At 37.1% G+C, this 21599-nt stretch overlaps 1 protein-coding gene across 2 annotated transcripts in view; it reads right to left on the bottom strand.

Moving 5' to 3' along the window:
* Window positions 1–21599, bottom strand: part of TAFA1 (TAFA chemokine like family member 1) — a 717432-nt gene that overhangs the window by 5826 nt on the left and 690007 nt on the right. For both annotated transcript variants that reach the window (XM_058678569.1, XM_004581601.3), the window contains exon 4: window positions 513–637. In XM_058678569.1, the coding sequence (XP_058534552.1) occupies window positions 513–637 (125 nt within the window). The remainder of the gene's footprint in view (window positions 1–512; window positions 638–21599) is intronic.

Raw genomic sequence — 21599 nt, forward strand, 5'->3', positions numbered from 1 at the left:
CATGTGGCTGTCCTAGCTAAGTCTCTCTACCATGTTCCCAGATCGCTACACCAACTCTTTTAGGTTGGACAGACTTACCCTATATGCTGTCATTGTATGTTTTGAAAATCACTCCACAAAACAAGTGAAAAGATGATGACACTTCACAAAAACTTCTCACTTCTCTAAACAATTCCTTTCAAGAACTGAAATCATCTGAATGAATTAGATGAGGCCCTTACTTGTCATTCTGAGTCCCACTGTTGTATGAATTATTTGAATAATTATCTCACTGCTCCCTTTTCCTCAGGCTATAACAACCCAGCTTTATTTATCGATCTGCAAAGGAAACACTAAATTCAAGTACAACATCTGACTCACTCACGAATAGAAACTAATCTACACCTTTAAGAACATGTTCAGTCAGAAAAGTTTTTCATGTTTTCAGAGTTTCTTTAGATGCTGTTTTCACAATACCAAGGAAAAACTTCAGCTGGCAACACACATGAGACATTTGAAATCAGGAAACTTACTCGTGTGGTCTTAATTTTGTTGCCTGTAGCGCACATCCATCCGGAATTGTCAGGGAGTGTCTTACATTCCTCTCCCTCTAGACAAGGCTCCATCTCACACCACCATTTCCCAATCACTATGGAGGCTGTGTGGAAAAACAGGGCACAATTGTGTTTGTAATTCAGCCAAACGACCCGTGAGCGCATGTGTCCTTCTTTAGGTTTTAATGTTTTTGGAACATACTAAGTCCACTTTCATCTCCCATTCCTGGCTAAGAGAATTCTATTATAAGAAATAGGATTTCAGCTTATAGATATCATAATACATATATAATTATGTTGTGTGGTTTCATCAAACAGGGCCTTATCCAAAACCTATTTATAAGATAAAAACATGGAATGGGGAGACTTACTTGTCCTGTCTTTAGGAATTTCTATTAGATTTTGTATGTCATGAACTTTGTAACTTTGGATTTTTTTTTTTTTTTTTTGCAATACCAACAAAAGAGCTAGGTAATCTTTAGAATGTCTACAGCTTTCTTTTCAGACAGGCTGGTTGAGCCATCCAACATTAGGGTTCACTGTGCCTCCAGGGTCATGGAGAATTTCTAAGGTTCAGAAAACAAAACAAAACAAAACAGTGGACTAATAGGCCAAAAAGAGTTGCAACACAAAAAACAATCATAATGATACATGATGATTTTTTTTTAACAGTCAAAAGTATAGTTGATAGGTTGTAGCTTCCTTCGAATGCAACAGTACTCAACGAGCATCTGATATAATCAGCTCCACTTTTCAGGCTACCATCAAGGGTGAACAGGGTAAGAAGCTAAGAGAGTTTCACATATTTTTGCCTTGATCACAAGATGTTAGGGCTGACTACCAGAATCATGCAATGCAAATTAAGAAGCTCCTCATCCCCCTTAATACCCTCAGAGAAAAATCATTTCTGACTGAAGGAAACATCAGCCATCAGAACTTCAAGGTCTTTGTGTTTCACAAATCCACAAGGATGTCCCTCTTATAAATCTTTGAAATGTCAGCCCTGTTTGATTTGTGCGACTGTCCACTGGGTTGTTTCCACATGGGTCAAGACTCTGCTTCAGATTCTCACCACATGCCAAAGACAAGTTGGTACCACGATGTTTAAACCTCACACTGACAAAGAAATCAAAAGACAACTGGTAATGTCACTGAAAGTTTATATTCAAATGGCCTTGAGTAAATTGTACAATAAACAGGTGCACATGAGAACTGTCTAGTGTCTCAGCATTCACCAGGCAATACATTGCCTCCTTCAAAGCAGACTGGTTTAAACTGAAAGACAATTACCTGCATTTAGGCTTTATTTCTGTGCTTTACTTATTTTGGCCTTTCCAACCTTTCTAATCCAGTGTTCCTTAATTTTTACTTTGAATAAAAGTACAAGAGGGATTGTATATATGTTAAGTCATTTGCACTCTGCTATGCTGTCAATGTAAGAAAAATTTCAAGGGTAATTTCATCACATTTTATTTCTGTGCTTTACAGGTAGACATCAGTGTACATCAATTGGAACTTCATTGGATTTGGCAAGCAATTAATCATGTAGGAGGTAAAATCTTGTTAATTGTTCAATTCACATGTGCAATAACAAGATATTTTGGCAAAACAGAGTGAAAATTGAAGATGAAAATCTGCTATGGGGTGTAAATTCAGAGTACAGAATGATTCTAATAGTTCTTGTTTTTCTTTTGAAAGGGATAAAAACAACTGTAAAACTTCTGATAATGTTAGATTAAAATCAGTGTTTGGCAGTGTTTTTTTTTTTTAAGAGCTATTATCTGAAGCTGCCTTTTGGCTAGCACTTCATTAGAAACAGTCCAGACACTTTCATTACCATTTATGATGTGCATTCCTTGATAGCCTACCTCGTATTTCAATATCCTTGCCCTAAATATGAGGCATTACAAACCCTCTGATCTTGGCCCTGGGAGGAAAGAGCTGTTCCCAACACTCCTTCAATTTAGCATGCTCCATTCTTTTTCACGGAAGCACGCCAATAATGAACACCTGCCAGTGGGGTCAGCTGTTAGTATTTTCTGCCTCCTTCTAAAGAGTCCATGTCCTCTTCCTTTAACTTGCTCTCTGCCCTCTTGGAGCTGACCTACTTCGTTGCACGCTAACAAAGCAATTTCTTTCTTTCTTTCTTTCTTTTTCCAGTGTGAATATCTCCTAAATGAAAATGTAGACTATTGGGAAAAAAAACAACTCTGCAGAACCATATATCAACTTTAATTCCAAGTTGTGAAGATCCACTGGCTCATGGGGGAAAAGGTCTTTCCAAATAAAAATGTCCTCAAGTTTGCTTATAATATCTAAAAATTCATATGACAGTTGCTAAATGGAGTTTGATTTGGTGCTATCTTCTGCCTTATTAGAATCCATTTCATTCTCTCACAGGTGCTTTTGTAAAAATGCTACTGAACCAATCGTGTTGATGATTTAAGTGTTACTACGATTATTTAGAAATACCTCTTCATGAGGTAGGTCAATGTAGGGTCTCTAACCCTAATTTTCTCACAAACTTCTATTGTCTAATAATATTATAAAAATACTCACAGGAAAAGAATTTCAAAACTGCTCTTTCTTTTCCCCAACAAGAAGGTACATAAAACCTTCTGCTTGCTGCAAGAGGCATGACTCAGGAAATGTAATAACATGAGTGAACATCAGTGCCAGTTAGGTTTTGTGATTTTTCCATCACGGAAATGCATAATAGAAACATGTGTCAATACAATAATGAAAATTAAAGCTAATCATGATTGAATATCACATTATGTATTCTCTGTTAGGGACTTGAAACAAATTATCTCAATCTTCACAGCAACCCTATAAAGTAGATGAGTAAACAGAAATCCTGTGAGGTTAAGTAACTTTCGCTGGCTAGATAGGTAGGATGTGTAGAATTTAACACTAGAACCCAGTCCTGTTTAATCACAAAATCCACGTTTTCATCATTACAGGGCTAACTCTGGTTTCATATTCAGTATTCACAGACTATAATTTATATATATATATATGTATAATATATATATTACATATATATAGAGAGGCTGCTGCTGAGTAAAATAAAACTCTGCTGTATTACTATTGACAATAAATTTCATATGGAAACAAACACTTGAGGAATATAAAAATATTTAGTTTGTTGTAAAATTAAATTAGCTTGGGGCAGGCCTTTGACGCAAGCCGTTGATGAATCTCCACTTGTACTTCTGATCCAGCCTCATGGCAATGGGTATAATGGAAGTTAGCAGAGGATGCCTGAAGTACCTGGGTCCCTGGCACCCATGTGGGAGACCTACATGGAGTCCTTGTATCCTTGGGTGTTGTAAGCATTTGGGGAAGGAAACAGCAGGTAAAAGGTGGCTCACTTTCTGATTTTCAAATACAATAAAAACCAAAGATAATTTTTTAAATTACATCAAGATAATAATTTGGGTAGGAACAAGTTTCATATTTGTTTTTACTTGGTCTGAGCTCTACATTGCTTGATTTCATTACAGTATTCTTACATCCTCCCTACAAGTGAACATTTTGGAAATCAATAGAAACTTGTGAGGTGGATGAGTAACTGCTGTAAGGACTTTTTATTTCCTAGAACTGTGTTAATTAAGTGTCAGCTATAAAAACCAATGCTCTCTTATCTTTAATGATTATTTTAAAAAAGAAGTTTAAGGTCCTTTTTAAAATCCTGCTGTTCTGGGATTTGTTCTGGGATATGAAATGGGCCATGTTCAGCAAAATATCTGATATTCATCTCTTTCAAGAATGTTCATATTTCCTGAAGTGACTCTTAAAATCACTAAAACCACTTTAATCACAGGTCTTGATTTCTTCCTTCTACTGGATCATTTTTACAGAACAAGAGACTGTAAAAGAGAATCAACCCACTTTTCATCACAATTCCTAAATGCAGCAGAAATACTTTTTTGTTGTTACTATTATTTATTACTATTGCTCACTTATAAGGCATTTTTCATGAAAAGATAGTGACATACTAATAAATGATAGTCTTAAGTACAGAAAGTAAGCATGTTATTGACTAAGATCTGCAAGCCTTTTAAAAAATCATTTCACCAGATAATATTTGATTTTCAATTTAGCAAATGTTCATCAAAACAGTATCTCACCTAATGTGTGATTATATAAAGAGCAAGACAGGGGTCGTGACCTGAAATCTTAGTTTGGCTCTGGGATTCCTGGTAGGAGCTGTGCTGTCATTCTGGCATGGATTACACATAGAGGCACAAGTGCTCTCAGACCAGCACATGCACGATTGTGTTGAAAAGTAGATGTGAGTCTCATGCTGGAATACGTTTAGAAGACTGTGGAAGTTCTTAAAGATCAGCGAGGTGAGCTTTGTAAACATGTCTTCCTGACTTAATGAATAGTCTAGAATCCAGAGCCAATGAGTAAAATGAAGATGTGATTAAAAGTTGGCTGGTGGGTATGAATTTGTGGTGTGTGTGGAGGAGAAGAATCAAGTAGTAAAGAGACAATTAAGCACCTTTGTATCCAACAGGAGAAAGGCCAGGCCTGTGATTTTGGATGCTTCTGCTAAACTGTGAAGAACATGAGAGGTGAAAGTGATTCAGGAGCAACTGAAGAAATGTTGCACTCAATCACTTTACCTGTCACCCTGGGTGTTCTGGACATATATCCATGTCTTCACTGGAAAACAGACTCCTTGAGATCATACTGCTGTCATCTCCGATTGGCAAAGACAGATTTGAAGTTTGCAGATGAAGAATTTTTAAAAATAGCCAAAATGAGAACAAAAGCAGTGTTTGTATTTGAGTAGTGCTATGCGAGGATGTTAGCAGCGCTTCTGTGAGGATCACCTAGGCAGCTGCACTAAAAGGTCTAGACGAGGTGGCACTGTCAACATTCAATAAATATTCACTATCATCATCTTTGTTGGTGTCATCATTTTTATTCCTCTAAGGGATAACATCTTTACAAAAATGAAAAGGAAATTCTTCACAAAGTTAGAGAGCAAACCATTGTTGTTCGATATTATGCCAGACTCTCAGCTTGCTTTTATGACTTAGAAGGGTTTGAGCATACATTAAATGGTTGAACATATGATTATATTCATGTTCCCAGAAGCAGTTTATAAGTACATCAACCAAAACAAATTTTCAGTCTAATTTTGATGCAGTCCGTCGTGCAATCTAAAGCACTGGCAAGAACTTCATTCGTGGGAGGGGCACTCTCTCCAGCCTCCCTTTTCACACAGGTTGTTGGAATAGCTGTTGCCAAGATTTTTCTTCAAAAAACCTGCAGTGACTCTCTCTCTGTTATTGTTTATGTCAAAGCAAACAGAAAATTAAAGACATTGGATGCCCTTCCCTTTAGGCGCACATCAAATACTCTCCTTCTAGGCTCACATGTTTAAGGACACAATCCAATTTAGAATCATTATGTATTGGTTAAGCCTCCAAGCTCCTGGGTATGTTGATAGAGGGATATGCTTTAAATCTTAAATTCGTCTACTGGCAGTATAGTTTTAGGAAGCTAAAGACTCACCTTCCTTATTTACAGATGTAGTTATTAAAAATTACAGGTAGTTCTTGCAAGTTTGACATAAGACACTTCATATAATGCCTAATAAGCTTTATATTAAACACATACAGGTATCATAGTAATTTATCCACATGTGCAATATGAGGCCATATATGCATCTATTCATCCAGTTACCTTCATACAAAATCAATGCTTTATCTAATACAAGTTTAGGTAATTTTAGTATGGAGGGTAGATATGTATATATATACATACATATATATATACACACATATATATGTGTGTGTATTTTACAGATTGAGTTGGATTTCTGCATAGGAGCTTCAGTATATTTCAAAGACATAGATTTAATTGCTGATGATAGAATTAACTAGTAGTGCGTTTCTTTTACAAATTCTAGTCTAGTGCCTTGCAAATGGAGGCAATTTTACTTTGATAAGGGTATAGGTGAGCCTGTGGATTGTGAAATGGGCAACCTTAAAGTCACAGGTAGGAAGTTTTCTTGAAAAATCCTTTTAATTGAAGGTATTGACAAAAGTTGTCATTTATTCATTCAAAAGTTGTTCAGTAATCTCTGTAGCGGACTTAACATAGACACAGTTCCTAGCCTAAATTTACAAATGGTCCTAAAACTATTTATTTTGCTGGAAAATCTTTTTGAAATTCACACATAGCTTTTCCATACTATACACTTTCATAATATCATTTTCCACACATTTTTTTGAAGATTGCCTTATAAAAAATACCATACACCAAAAGAGAAAATAACAAAATAAATCTAATTTATATAGTCAAGGTAGTGGCAGTAAGAGGAGTTTCTGTAGATGAAGTCACAAACCGCTAAATAATCAAAATGATTCATCTATTATAATAAATGTTTATATCATGTCCACATTTAGGAGGTAAAAGATGAACTTCATATGAATTTTAAGATGAAATAAACAATAAAAAGCCTTCCATTTGTTTTGGGCCTTTTCAAGCTCTTACCAGAATAGAGTGGTTCAGCTGTTACATGAAAAGCTAGATCTTATCATCTGAATCAATTAATTTTTGAAAGTTTTTGAGTCTCAATGAGGTATAATTTACATTGGACATGAGTCCTGACAGATGTAATAAATGTAACTATCACCAAAATTAAAAAAAAACGCATGTCTGTTCTGAAATCAGACATTTTTTCCAATTCAAAGAAGCTCTTCTAATTACTGCCAAGAACAATTCTCCTTTTTCTTAGCCTAGTTCTCAGAACTGCAGTGTCTGGCTTAATGGGCATTTTCAGTGTAGTAACACTGGCCGTAGATCAACTTACAAACTGCCCGTAGGTTATAGTCCTGCTTTCTTTAATAGTTACGGAAGAAGAGAAAGAATTCTGCTTATTAGATACATTTGGTACTCTATATCCTTTGTATTTTTGAATTCAATATTTTACATTTAAAATATTTAGAGTGACTCTGAAGTTGGTAATAGACATTAATTTATAATTTTGTTGAGGCATGGATGCCTCTGATGCAGTCTATACTATCGGCCACAGAAGTAATGCATATTCAATTCTAATATTCCAAGAATACAGATAATTTTCCAGAGGAAAATAAATATCACCCAGGCTTCTACTTGATACAGTCAATTACATTTGGATATATTTTCTTAGAAATTTATAAATGGCTCATTGAGAAGTATATTAGTATACAACTATTTTCTCAATTTCAAAAAAAATGCTTTATGAGGGTTTTTTAGAGTGTATTATACAGTTCTTACTAGATTCACAACAGATTTACAATAACCAAGTAATGTCAGTTAAGTATTGTTTCCTCTTTTCATATGTAAAGCAATTGCTTTTATGGTTATTAGTATATTAAAATATGACTTTGCTTGGTTTTACTTTGCAACTGATCCTACATATTAAAGTATGCCCAGAAAATTCCTGAAATCAACTTTATTTGCAACACTTGTGCTCACAATCTTGGCAGTAATGGGTTAGTTGTACACTGATTATAAGGTCTTTCATTTTAATCTCACTCCCACTAGAGAAGATGGATACAAATAAAATTTAAATAGAAAACACATTTCAGATGCCAGCAGTGAAAAAGACTTTGTCAGCCTAATGAAAAGGTATCAATTTTCTCTACTTTATTCAATAAATTGTGAGTCATTTTCTAAATGGATTAGATTAAAGGAAAGTTCAAACTCCTGCTGAGATGCTCTTGGCACTGATGGAGACTCTAGATAAAGGAGAAAGACCAGGGCACATAAAACCTCTTAGGCCACTTACAATCTATAAAAATTGATACCAACTAGGAGAGAAGTGTCTGTAACCCTGTACTCACCTGTTGCCTCTGAAGCCAAATCCTGGGGAATTGAATGAGACATGCGACTTCTCTTATGTTATTACGATGTCATGGGTGACTGAGTGAATTACAGCTGAGGACATAGAGCTCTTGGGAGGGCTGAGGTCTGCATAAAAGCTCCTGGCTCTCAGGGCTTTTATGTGCCTGTTTCTCAGACCTTGGCGAATGTGTTAACACAGATATTTGACGGAACAAGAGAAAAACATGATATAACACCTGCTTATACAGTCTCTGGGGGTAGATGGATGCCTTCAGGTTTATTGTAATTAACTGAATTTCAGAAAACACGATTTAACTCTCATATAAAGATGAAATGTGTAAATCTTAGTCACAAAGCACTCATGAATCTAATTTTATTTGTATGTGTTTGAAATGGAAGAAATTGGCAATTGGTTATTTCTGTAATTTCACAATAAGTTGCTGGATATCTCCATGGAATATCCTTTTGTTCATCATTCCACTGAGAGGTGAACACAATAATTAACTGCTTTTCTTTTTTTCCTGACAAAATGCTTATGGTTAGTACAGTTATTTTTGTGAAGTTGCCCGGACCATGAGGAAGAATCTAGCTTTCCTTATTAGAAAATATTTATAGGCTTGGAATTATTGATGACAGGCAGTCTGAGCTACAAGAAAAGCATACCACAACTTTCACCTATGAGTTTTAAAATAGAAAAAGAAATGAGTGATGGCTTGATGTTCTTATTTTTAAATATTTAACTTCCATAATGGCAAGTGCTCTGTTAAAAAAAATACTGGAACCAGACTCTAGAAACAACCTACAAACATAGGAAAATTTTTTTACAATTTTAGCACCTTGCAATTTATTCTGTTCATGTCAATACCAGCACCAAGAAAGCTAAATGTCAAACGAGGCCAGGAATATGAATTTAGCAATGTTTCAGATATCTCTTTGCAAAACAGGTTGGAATCATAGATTTACTGCTTCAAGCTACACATTTCCTCCACTTTTGGCTGAATTTCAAGGCTGTAAGTTGGAAGCCAATGGGATGCTTTACAAAAGTCAACAGTAAAACCTAGAAGCTTGAAACAGTTTTGTGACTGAGTCATTGGTGGTGGGGCGCATAATGGTGGTTTGAAAGGTTATTTCACTAGTAATAGTGACTTAGCAGAAATGAGCTATTTTCTAACATTTACCATCTATTTATGTCAAATAATATTTTCCTATTTTTTGACCACAGAAAAGGCCACATTTTTTTCTCTTCTTCTATGACTACCCACTTCTTTGCAAAGTGATTGCTTCTGAACTCTTGAAAAAGTAGAGATCATTCATCCAACCTTTCTGGTTGGATTTGCCCGTGTGATTTGCTTAATCAGCAGGATATTAGCAAACATGACACAAAAGAGCTTTGAAAGGATCTGTGTCTGGAGTCTTTTTGCAACCCTGTTCTGACAATTATGAAAGGTATAACAGAGCAAAGACAAGCGAGCGCAGCATAGGGTGCCAACGAACTGTCAGACATGTGACTCGGGTCCTTCTAGACTTCAGCTACAAACAAGCCAGCTGAGACCAGAAGAAACCACCAATCAGGCACAAAATTATGGTGTTACATGTTTGTTGCTTTAAGCATTCAGAATGAGGATATTTGTTATACAGGTAAAGGAAATCATAAGTAGTGAGAAAATGTCCCTTCAAAATGAATACATCTAAGTAAATTTAATAAAATGTATCGAGCAAACAATGAAAAAGACAGTTTTCTGGAGCAACAAAAATTTGTGAAGATAATATGTAAGTCACAGAGTCTTGGAAAAATCGGTGTAAAAAGCTAACTACTCTTTAAAAAATATATTTATTTGTTTTATTATTTTATGATACAGTTCCATGGGTTCTGGGATTTCCCTTCCTCCCTCATCAAACCTCCATCCTGTCTCCACCCTACCAGTGATTTCACCTTTGTCATTTCAATAGTACAGTCTTGTAATCAGTCATTAAGTCCATCAGAATGCTATGTATTCTTTACCCGAATCCAACAAGGGGCTACATTTCATTTGATGGATACTGTGAAATATGTGCACTATAAGAAAAAGCTTCATATTTTTTTCATTAAAATTATCTTTTAGTTCCACTTTTTTCCACATGCTTTTTGCTAGAGATTATTTATTTGAAAGCTAGAGTTAGAGTAGGAGCTTGAAGTCTCTAATACAACTCAGCACCTGAGTGATCATCAGCTGTGGCCCAGGAGGAGAAGCATGAAGCTGGTTTAGAAGCAAGGGTGTGACTCAGTTCTAGGCACTCTACTATGGGCTACATACAGTTCCAATGGTAGCCTAATCTACTGTACCTCAATGTTTATCCCTACAAAGAAGCTTTTTAATAATTTAAAATGTCAAGAGTTATAAACCATGGGATATTACATTAAAATTAAGATTTTACTCTTCTAAAGAAACCAGAAAAACTCAAGGTTGGTGCTCCGTGTCTATAATGACAGAACAGCGATTTCTTTTTGGAATGGGACCATGGTCTCTGGCTTGTCATGGTCCTTGCTCCTGCCCAGAGCCTCCACCATCCTTTCTTCTCTTGGAAACACATACACTTCATCCTAGTGCATGTGATACAACCAAATTCTCTACTGGGGTGGTCTCTGAAATATTCCAATTGGCCAGAAAGCCTTCCTGTTTCTGATCCATGGAATCTGAATGGAGAATATGGCTAGATCCTTTCTGCGTCCTCTTTATTGTTATATGTTCCTCCCATTACTTGGATTGCTTTCCTTTTACTGGATCATCAAGTACAGATTCCTGACTTCTTGCCATCATCACTTACATACTTGTTCGCCTTGAGGATTTGAGGTCAACGTTGCATGCCTTATCTAGCAAGGTTCAATGAAAAGGCAGTGACAGACAACAACACTATCAGTCTATCGAGTACATGCCAGGGATAAAAGATCTCTAGAAAAATATTTGAAAAACAGGAACATTTTTTTGAAGTTATACTTTACTTATTCAAGGACAGAAAGCCTGGATTCACTCCTCTGCCAACCAAAATGAGCAAAAAATACTCCTCAGCTGTCTGTGTTTTTTCCTCTATGTCTTTCTGAGTCCTGTTTGTATCTTTGTTCCTTGACTCAGTCTAATACTGACTCACATACAAATAAAAATAATTTGTACAAGAAATAGCTAAATAGCATGCCAAGTAACCAATGTCTCTGAGTTATTGAGACCAAAATAAACTTATATTTTGATCCTATTTTTTTCTACAAACTCCCACACTAGACCAAACTGAAGTTTTCCAATTTAAAAGCTTCTGTACTATTATGATCCAGTTTCTTTCTATGAATTAAATGTTAATTATCTGTCTATTATATCACCAGTCTGTGTACTTCTTGAGGCCAGGGAATGTATGTTTCAAGTTATGTAGTTAAAGCATCAAGCAAAGGACCTGACTACACACAGCAATTGTAAATTGGCTACAGAAAAGTCCTTCTCCAACCCTCTTTCCCCTGATACTTCTCACTCCAGCAGCCAGACACAAAAATAATTGCCTTACGAGCTTTCCTTGCAGCTGAGTTGGTCATATGATCCAGTTCTGAGCTATGAAAATAAACAAGAGTCTGTTGGGAAGGGTGTTCTGGAAAAGGCTTTGATTTCCTGCTAAAAAGACAGTCGATGCTGGCCTGCTGCTCAGTCTTCCTCCTTCGAGCTCTGATTGCATATATGACAGCTGTAACCATTACAGTCATCATAAAAGTCATGTCAGGAAAATTGTTGCCACGCTGGCACTTACATCACAGAACCCAGTCCATAATCAGTATCTTTGGACTTCTTACACACACACACACACACACACACACACACACACACACACACCAATTTCTAGTGTCCAAACTGCTACATTTAGGCATCTTGCTGCTTGCTGCCTACCGTGATCCTCCTGTTGAATGAACCAAAATGTTGGATTGCATTAAAGACAGATCACTACACTAACCCCGCTCCCCACCCCCAGTGTTCAATATACTCAATGCATGAAGAAGGAATTTTCTGGTGTGTTATAGTTCAGATATTTAGCACAGGTGTTTTGCCCAACATTTACTATGCCCACATCCTGGAGACTGAAATCAACTCTGATTCCTAATTCTATCTTCTACTACTTTGGACCCTGGGAGCATTGATGGCTCATGTAACTGAGTTCTGGCACCCCCATGAAGAGACCATGATTGAATTCCTGCCTTCAGCTTAATCATGGCTATCGGCAGCATTAGGCTGCTGACCCAGCCTAGAGGGGAATTCTCTCTCTGTCAGTGTATCTCCCTTTCTATATTTCTTTGCCTCTCAGTTGTTTAGAAGTTTAATTGGCCACTAGATATTACTGGAAATGGATTTCTTTCCTTTTTATATCTCTCTCCACTTAGCATGCACACTGACATTGCCTTTCATAACACACCAGATGTAGAAACTACAGAACCAACACAGCTGTGTGTGAATTAGGCATTTTCCTGACACATGACAGTGGCAGTGTAATGTTGGACTTTCTTAATTACAATCCAGCTCAGCTCTTAATGGAGTGATACTGTTATGGTCTAGAGAAGCTAAATTCAATTTTACTAAACAATTAAGATTCATCTCAATGTCTTTGCCACAATTTCAGCAGAAGAGCATGCATAGAAAAATTGGTCCTTTGGAGAAGTGTTTCTGAGCCTTTGCTGTAGCATGAGAAGGAAATCAAGAGAGGACTTAAAAGTCAGCCACCACTGCCATCAACAACAACAAAAATAACAATGACAAAAAAGAGAACTAGCAACTAAAGAAAAGGCTACTCATACCTACTGTCTGTGTGTAAAACCATTTTCTGACTTTTTGGGGAAGGCTGAAATCTCTCCTCAGCAGAGTTTGAGCTACAGGGAAAGAGTCTGAAATTTCTTGTGCATTGATTTGATTTTCGGAGAAGACAGGCCGAGAGAAGCTTTTTTCCCCTAGTTCTCTGAGTTTCAAGCTGGCTCAAACCCAAGAGCCAAGCTCAAAAACCATTTTCATTTCACTGTCTGAGATGACAAGTTCTCCCAAAGAAAAAACAATCACCAGAGCGATGTGGCTTAATGTAAAATTTTGAGTTAAGGCAAACTGCTTTTTACTATCAGAAGATTCCCATTAAGTCATAATATCCTCTTTGGACAAGAAGGAATACATCCAATCATTTCCTTTCAATTATGAATATTAAATAACTTGTCATGCATAATGTTTTCTTCTCTTTAATTCAGAAAGGCAAGTCACATACCATATGTGGGTCCAAGTTACAGGCTGAATGTTTATGTTCTCCCTCTGTCCCCCCAAATTAATATGTTGCAATTTTAACCTTCAATATATTATGAGGTGGGACTCTGTGTGGATTATTAGGCTATGTTACTGGAATCCTTCAAGAATGGGGCTAATGTTCCCATATAGGGGCCTCACACATCTCACTTTGCTTCCCACCATGTGAGAAAAAAAAACAAAACAAAAACAAACCAGCAGACTGACAGCATGTAACCCAGAGAGCATTCTCATGAGAATTCAAATGTGCTGCCAATTTGGTCTCACACTTCCAGGCCTCCAGGACTGTAAGAAACAAACCTCCACAGTTCATAAGATACCCAGTTTATGGTACTTTGGGAAGTATCCCCATTAACGTAGTACATAATGTATACAAGTTCATTCATCATGAAATGCATCAATCACATTAGCCAAATCATTTAATACAAAACTACGAGACAACTGTTAACAATTGTTTTGGCACATCTGGGGTATTACAAAAAATGTCCATCCAATGGGTAGCTTGTGAAAAGTAACCATTGATTTCCAACAGTTTTGGAGCCTAGAAGGTCCAAGTTTATAGCACCAGCAGGCATATTTGTCTGGTAAGGGTCATTAATGCCATTTTCTTAATGCAGACCCTCCTTCTTTCTCTTTCTCTCTCTCTCTCTTAGATTTATTTATTTTTATTGGAAAGTCAGATATACAGAGAAGAAAAGAGACAGAGATGAAAATTTTCCATTCGCTGATTCACTCCCCAAGTGGCCACAATGGCTGGAATTGAGCTGATCTGAAGCTAGGAGCCAGGAGCTTCTACCAGTTCTCCCACATGGGTGCAGGATTCCAAGGCTTCGGACCATCATCCACTACATTCCCAGACCACACACAGGGAGCTGCATAGGAAGTAGGGCAGCTGGAACACAAACTGGCACCCATATGTGATCCAGGTGTATGTAATGGTGAGGACTTCAGCCATCCTGTTACTGTACCAGGCCTTTTTTTTTTTTTTTAAGATTTATCCTTCTATCCATAAATCTGGCTTTCCAATAAAAAGAAATATATCTTTAAAATGGAATTCAAAATTAAAACCCTTATTTTTCAATATAAGCTCCATCAAGTTCAAGACACTTTTACATGAAGTTATTTTTGTATTATTAACTGAAGAAAATGATTTTCTTGTGATTAGGAAACTAAATGAAGTGAGAAGGGTTAAATCAAGACTGTATTTTTGGGTTCCTAATTATTTCTCACTAAAATTCTTCCCAAATTGCCCTTGTTTAATGAGAGGAGTGAGAAGGAACACAATCACAGTGGAGCAGGATCCTCTGGTGAAGCTTTCCAAAGCATTTTTCTACTAAAGCCTTCCTTAATGGCCTCTAAAACACTCTCCTAATACAGAAATTATTGTGGTTTGACACTCCAGAAAGTCACTTATCAAAATACCTTGATCTTCCCTCAATATTCCCCTAGAGCTTTTGCTCTTGACCGGTGTAAAATGGCGTTCCCGGGGTCACCACTAATTCTAAGAAGTCACTGCTTTAAGTGTGTGCTTTGTCTTCTGGGTCAACAGGTAAAACCATGCCTCCTTCCCCTACATTGCTCCAAAGAAAAACTTCAGGATCTTGAGCAAAGTTGAACAATTTCCTACCAAAAACTCTTCTGGTCTGCAGTTGGTGTAGGTGCAACAGGGTTGATAACCATTGAGCAGAAAGTTTGCTCAACTTTAATTCTTCAATGAGAATTATGAAAACTAAACAAAATGAGATGACTATGGTGTTATCTGCTGTTTGTGCTGTTAATCCTCTGAGTACCTTCACCATGGGATAAACAAAACTGGAGGTTTTTTTCTTCCCAGATTGATCTGTCTCTGTTGGCTTAAAGTTCGAACTTAAGTAACCTCTTCTTAAACAAGGCTACCCATGTGTAAATTACTAATTTGGGGAAGTCATTACCCCTATAAAATATTCAGAAAGCAGAAGCAATTTCACCATGTCTTCACCTAAGCTTCCTTATAAAGTTGTTGTTTGTTCTTGCTCTAGTTTTAGCTGAATTCCTGATGCTCTGATGTGGGCTATTTTCAAATTTGTATTTTATCCTTCCTAATGCATCAACTAGAGCCTAGTGAATTCCTGTTAATCTATTTTCATGCAAAATTTTGAAACTAATGCAGTATTTTATAATACACATTTTTTGTGAACTTTTTAACTCTGTATTAATGGATAGATCTGTTACATCTACAGACGCTAGACACAGTTTTTATGGACAAATGAAAACGAATGTGAAAATTGTGATGTGCACATTTGTTGTATGGGCTCTTTAGTAACACTTCTACCTTATTTTCCCCTCTACTGGATGGGTTTACAAATGAAAACAACTTTCTGCTGCTTCAGTTGATGTGCAATGTGATCTAGCGTTACCTCTTTGCATATGTCTTCTGCTTTTCACAGTGGTTGGCCTACAGTGAATGAAACCATCCAAAGGGTTAGTTCTGAGGCTTTGATTGGCTCTTTTTAGGAAAACCAGCTCTCTTTCCTGTGAGGTGTAAAACTAGTAAACCATAAACCTTAGCTTTCAGGACCCGCCCCGCCCCCAAAGAAGTAGTCTTGCTTGAGAATAAAGAAAATACACAGGACAACACAGCCATGAGACAGTAACTGGGAAAGTAAGGCTCAAACTCTGCTGGATGATCTAAGTCTCCAGACCTGAAGCTAGAGTTTTTCACAGGAAGTTATTAAATTTTCTATTCTGGTAGGTTAGTCCATGAGTACCTCTGTAACTAACAGTGCAAAGAATCCAGATCAATACTATTGCTATATGGCTTTGTTGCAAAGAGTGATGCCATTGAGAGCTTTAGTCAAAAGATTCTTACTTGAAATAAAATGAAATAATCTATTACACAAACCCACAGAGACTGATGCCTATTGTATGAATTTCTTGAGTGGCAAATCATTGAAGTGTAATGGTTAAGAGTGAAATCTTCAGAATCACATACCCTGGCTTCAAATCATTTTTTGATTTATGATCTTGGGTAAAACATATAATTTCTTTTGCCTCTCTTTTCTTATAAGTTGGAGATAAAGACCTCACTTGAAAAGTACAAAATAAAAGTGCTCAATAACCCAGTTATTATTATTGGACAAATAATCTTCAGTAATGTGTAATCAGTAATCACCAGTTGGCTTCATCCAGATGTAATGAAATAAAGTTCAATCAAACACACTGTATTTCTGATATTAAGTTGGGGCTGAGGATAAACTGTGTACATTTCAGATAATGCCCTTAAGAAATGCTCAGTGTAACAGAAGATACACTTTGGTTGTAATCAATGTGGCCAAAGCAATGACAAAAAGAAAAATTCTTTAAAATCATAGTATTTACAGAGCCCTTACTCTAGGGCAGGCACTACACTAATCGATTTTGTAAGTAGGTTCTCAGAATAGACCTGGGATGAGGGTAGTACTATGATCCCATTTTAGAGGAGAAAACCCAAGCAAAGAATAGCTCATAACTTTTCTGTGTTCACACATATTAAGGTGCAGGATAGGGAATCAGTCAGAGCAAACTGCAAGGATTATAGGTTTTAATGTTATGTCTGAGAAAAATAGAAATTTCCAAAGTCAACAAATTATGCATTGGTAATCCCAGTGGAAGTAAACTTCTGCAAAACCCAGATAGGATTCTTGCAACTATACACAGTTCAGCAATTCTGGAGCAAAAAAATGTGCATGTATTGTGAGTGGGGGCAGGTGAAGCTGCATATATTTTGGGTATTATGCAGTTTGATCACAGTTTTCCTAATTAACTAGGCTTTTACTCAAAAGCTATTGCTGTGGTAAATCAAAGAGGCCACAAGCATAATGGAAATCATCACATGTGGTATTGTTTCTCCATCAGATGAATTTTCCCTCCTGGGCTATGGTTCTGCATCTAAAACTGCAACCAAATGGATGGCATTGGGCATGGATTAATTCACTTGACAGGGGTAGGCAGTTGGTCCTCAATGAAAATTTCCTTCAGTTTGGATCTCCATCAGATGCTGCCTGGAGGTTGCTGGTTCAGCACGTGTCTTGCTTGTCTCATCATAAGCCACTTGACTGCATGCAGGCTTGTCACAAAACAAACTGGGGATTCTTGGTTTATAACCAAGGTGCCAGGGTGCAAAAAACTGTATTAGGCCATGATTCAAGCAAAAAGTCCACCTGATTTAAAACCAGGCTGTCATTTTTTAGAAATTCCTTTACTTCGAAGAATTTACATAACGAAGAGACTCATTTCCCTGTTGTCAGCAGAAAATTGGCATAACCTGCTTTAGGATCAGTGTAAAAATACGGCTGTGTCTTCACTCAGGTGAAGTCTTGAGTGAGTTTTAAAAATTTGGAGATGGAGGCAGGTGTTGTAGCAAAGTGGCTTGGGCTACTGCTTGGGATATCTGCAACCCATACTGGAGTCTAATATGAGTGCTGGCTGATATGTGCTTCTGATCCATCTTCCTGTGCATGTTCTTGGGAGGCAGAAGATGATGACCAGAGTCATCCACGTGGGAAGCTCAGTTGGGGTTCTGGGTCCTGGCTTCAGCTTGGCATAGCCCTGGCTATTGTTGGCATTTGGGGAATGGGCATGCTAATAATGGATCTTGTGCTTCTTCCTCTCCTACTCTCTGTGCCTCTGCCTTTCCATTCCAAAATACATTTTTTTTTCCAAACTGGTGATGAACACATTTTGGAGTGGTGTGAAAGACAGGACATGATGGTAACAAGGTAAGCTTTTCTCCTTAAAGATAACATCAAATACACTTAAATAGCAGAATGATGGACTTATGATGCATTGTGAAAGACTATACTATTGCAATGATATGGGAGAAATTAGTAGGGGGACAGGGGTTGTGGGGGGAATCCTGGAGCCTATACAACTGTAACATGGAATAATAAAATAAATGAATAAATTTTTTAAAAAGTATCATCAGAAGGATAGAAATAAATTAAAATAGGAATGACGTATTTAATCTGTCCATCAAGAACATGACCTCTATGTTGTGAACATTATGCTTTCTGCTTTTACTGTTTGTAGTAGTAGATAAAAAGCACCAGTGTTGGAGTATTGTCTGCAGGTGCGACACAATACCCCCACTGCATTGAAACTAAGATAACTTTTATGTAGAGCAAATTTAAGAACTATGCTCATTATTCAGGAGATCTATAAATGAAACTATAAAACATGAAGAACTGCAATAACATATGTAGCTTAAAAAATGCATTCACACTAAAAAAATGCACAAACCATTATTAACATTTCTTGGAAAGCTCAGTTTCAGCAGAGTTTTCATGATGAAAAGTACCAGAGAAGCCAACAGTCTGGAGTGTCTAAGACACTTTGGATCACTGAGCTTGGAAGAGAGTCTCCAGCCCTGAATATCCAAGAAATATTACCAGTAATCTACTTTATCAGTGATGACCAATAAAAGAGTATAGCTAAATCTAGTCCTAATTTCTTTGTTAAGAATGATTCAATGACCTCCAACACAGGTGAAAGTATTGACGACATTGAATGGCTTTGGACTGGGGAGAAATGGATTTCAAAGATGAAATAGGATAGTGTATGTCAGTGCAGAGATACACAGATACATTTTCTCATGTGACTAGAGACCAAAGTTGCCTTTATTGATAGAAGTGAAAATGTCAGTTTCATTTAGGAATGAAGGCCCGGTGCAGTTGAGGAAGCAATACTTGGTTTATAGATGTGAAATTCCACAGGTATTTCATGTCCTTCTTAGAGAGAATGTTAGTTTCTAGGGTTCCCGAAACTGTGTCACATAATACAATGTAATTAATGAATTAAAAATAATAAATAATAAAAAACAATAAAAAAGAGATTAGGAAAGAAAAAGAAGCAGATATTATTTACTGGCCAAACTCTAAATGACTTATATATAGGCTTCCTGGGAAGAAAGCTATTATCCATATCTTACAGAGAAGAAAAGGAAGATTCTGATATTCATTTGATTAGGCTGAACTAGAAAATGACTGAGAGAGGGGATTAGGCTTTGGGGATATTGTTTCACAACATGTTCTAGAATGAAAAGGTTGGGTGGTGTCAATTTCTGTTGGTAACACACCTTTGCATATCTAACCTTTCCTCCATTGTTTTCTGGTAACAATACTCTAATATGACTTTTAGAATGACCAGGCTTGTCCAATCAGATCTCTCTTTGTAGCTTAAAAATTGCCGAGAAAAAAAATTGATTGCACTTTCTCTTGAGAAGTAAACCTCTCTTGCTAAACCTGGGATGGCCTCAGAGCCGTTAGACCAGTAGAGAGCAACTGAGCTGACATTTACCGTCTGGCAGCTTTCAGTCATGCTTATGGAAATCTGAGGAATCACAAGTCACCGCTAATGGAGTCTGACTACCTCAAGGCTACCACACTGGAAATAGCACAAGTGGATGTCACAGTTGATTATCCCAGCTGAACGCAGCCTTCCAGAACCCCATTGTAAGCCAAAACATATGGGTCTTTGGAGTTCTGAGATGAAGGCAGTCACCACGTGAACACCATTGAGTTATCTCTATCAGTGTTATGTGGAAGACAAGATTCACCGTGCTGAACCTCATCTGAACAGCTGACTGATAAAATCATCAAATGCAGTAAAATGGTGCTTTAAGTCAGCAAGTTTTGAGGTTATGTAACCATTAAAAACTAGGATGCCTGATTGTAAAACTTGGTGCCTGATTATAAAATTGGCTTCTGATCTGGAACAATTAATGTTTTTTTAAATTAATTTTTATTACCATAAAGAGAACAGGTATGTATTTCATAGGTACAGTTCTAAGGAGATAACTTTTCTCCCTCACTCCTTTCTTCAAAGCCCTACATTCATTTCTTTTTTCTTTCTTTATTTTTGCAAGACAGACTTTCAGTCTACCCAATAATCATAGGTCTTATTTACCACTTACCATAATACTCAACAAGTAAAATTTAGGAGGACCACAGTGTCACAGAAATGTAAATAAGGGGCTAAAAATAGCAAGCATCACAAGGTGCCCATGTTAAGTGTTTTGCAAATGCTATTGGTAGAAAGATGCTTTACACTGCTGGTAGAGACCTGGTAGCAAAGCTGGTAGCAATTCTTGAGCAGAGAGATGAAGACAGGTATTGCTTTGGACTATCATCTCATGGTCTGAAACTTGTTGAGATCAGCTGAATTTGTTTCTTAATACTGAAGGAATTTTGGGCCCAGAACAGTAGCCTAGTAGCTAAAGTCATCACCTTGCATGTACTGGAATCCTAAATGGGCACCATCTCTAATCCCAGCTGCTGCACTTCCCCTCTAGCTCCCTGCCTGTGCCCTGGGAAAGCAGTAGAGGATGGTCCAAAGCCATGGGACCCTGCACCTGCACGGAAGGCCTGGAAGAGACTCTTGGCTCCTGGCTTTGGATCCGCTCAGCTCCGGCCATTGTGGCCACTGGGGAGTGAACCAGTGGACAGATGATCTTTCTTTCTGTATCTCCTTCTTTCTGTATATCTGCCTTTCCCATAAAAATAAATAAATAAATAAATAAATCGCTGAAGAAATTTCAATCTAGAGAAGCTATACTGTGGGAGGATTTATTAATGAAATAAAGGATCCCCATGCAGGTGCATTTGCATTCATGTGCATATTTAAAGTTAATATCAATGACACTACTTAAAAATTGGAATCATAAAAAGACAAATTCAAGGAAATATTCACATTTGTAATGGATTTCCCCACGTTCCAAGAGGGGCTTTTCGGAGGCAATCACATAATGAAGGTGGTGGCCTCAGAAATGGGATTAGTGTCTTTTGAATAGAGACCACATGGCTTTACCCATGCTTCCGTATAAGGCAAATTGTACATCATATCTTTCCTGCTTACTTCATAGTTTCTTTAAATAAATGAACTAGTTAGTGTTTTGGAAGCCAAATAGATATGC

This window comes from Ochotona princeps, chromosome 21 (assembly GCF_030435755.1).
Source record: "Ochotona princeps isolate mOchPri1 chromosome 21, mOchPri1.hap1, whole genome shotgun sequence".
Taxonomy (NCBI): Eukaryota; Metazoa; Chordata; class Mammalia; order Lagomorpha; family Ochotonidae; genus Ochotona; species Ochotona princeps.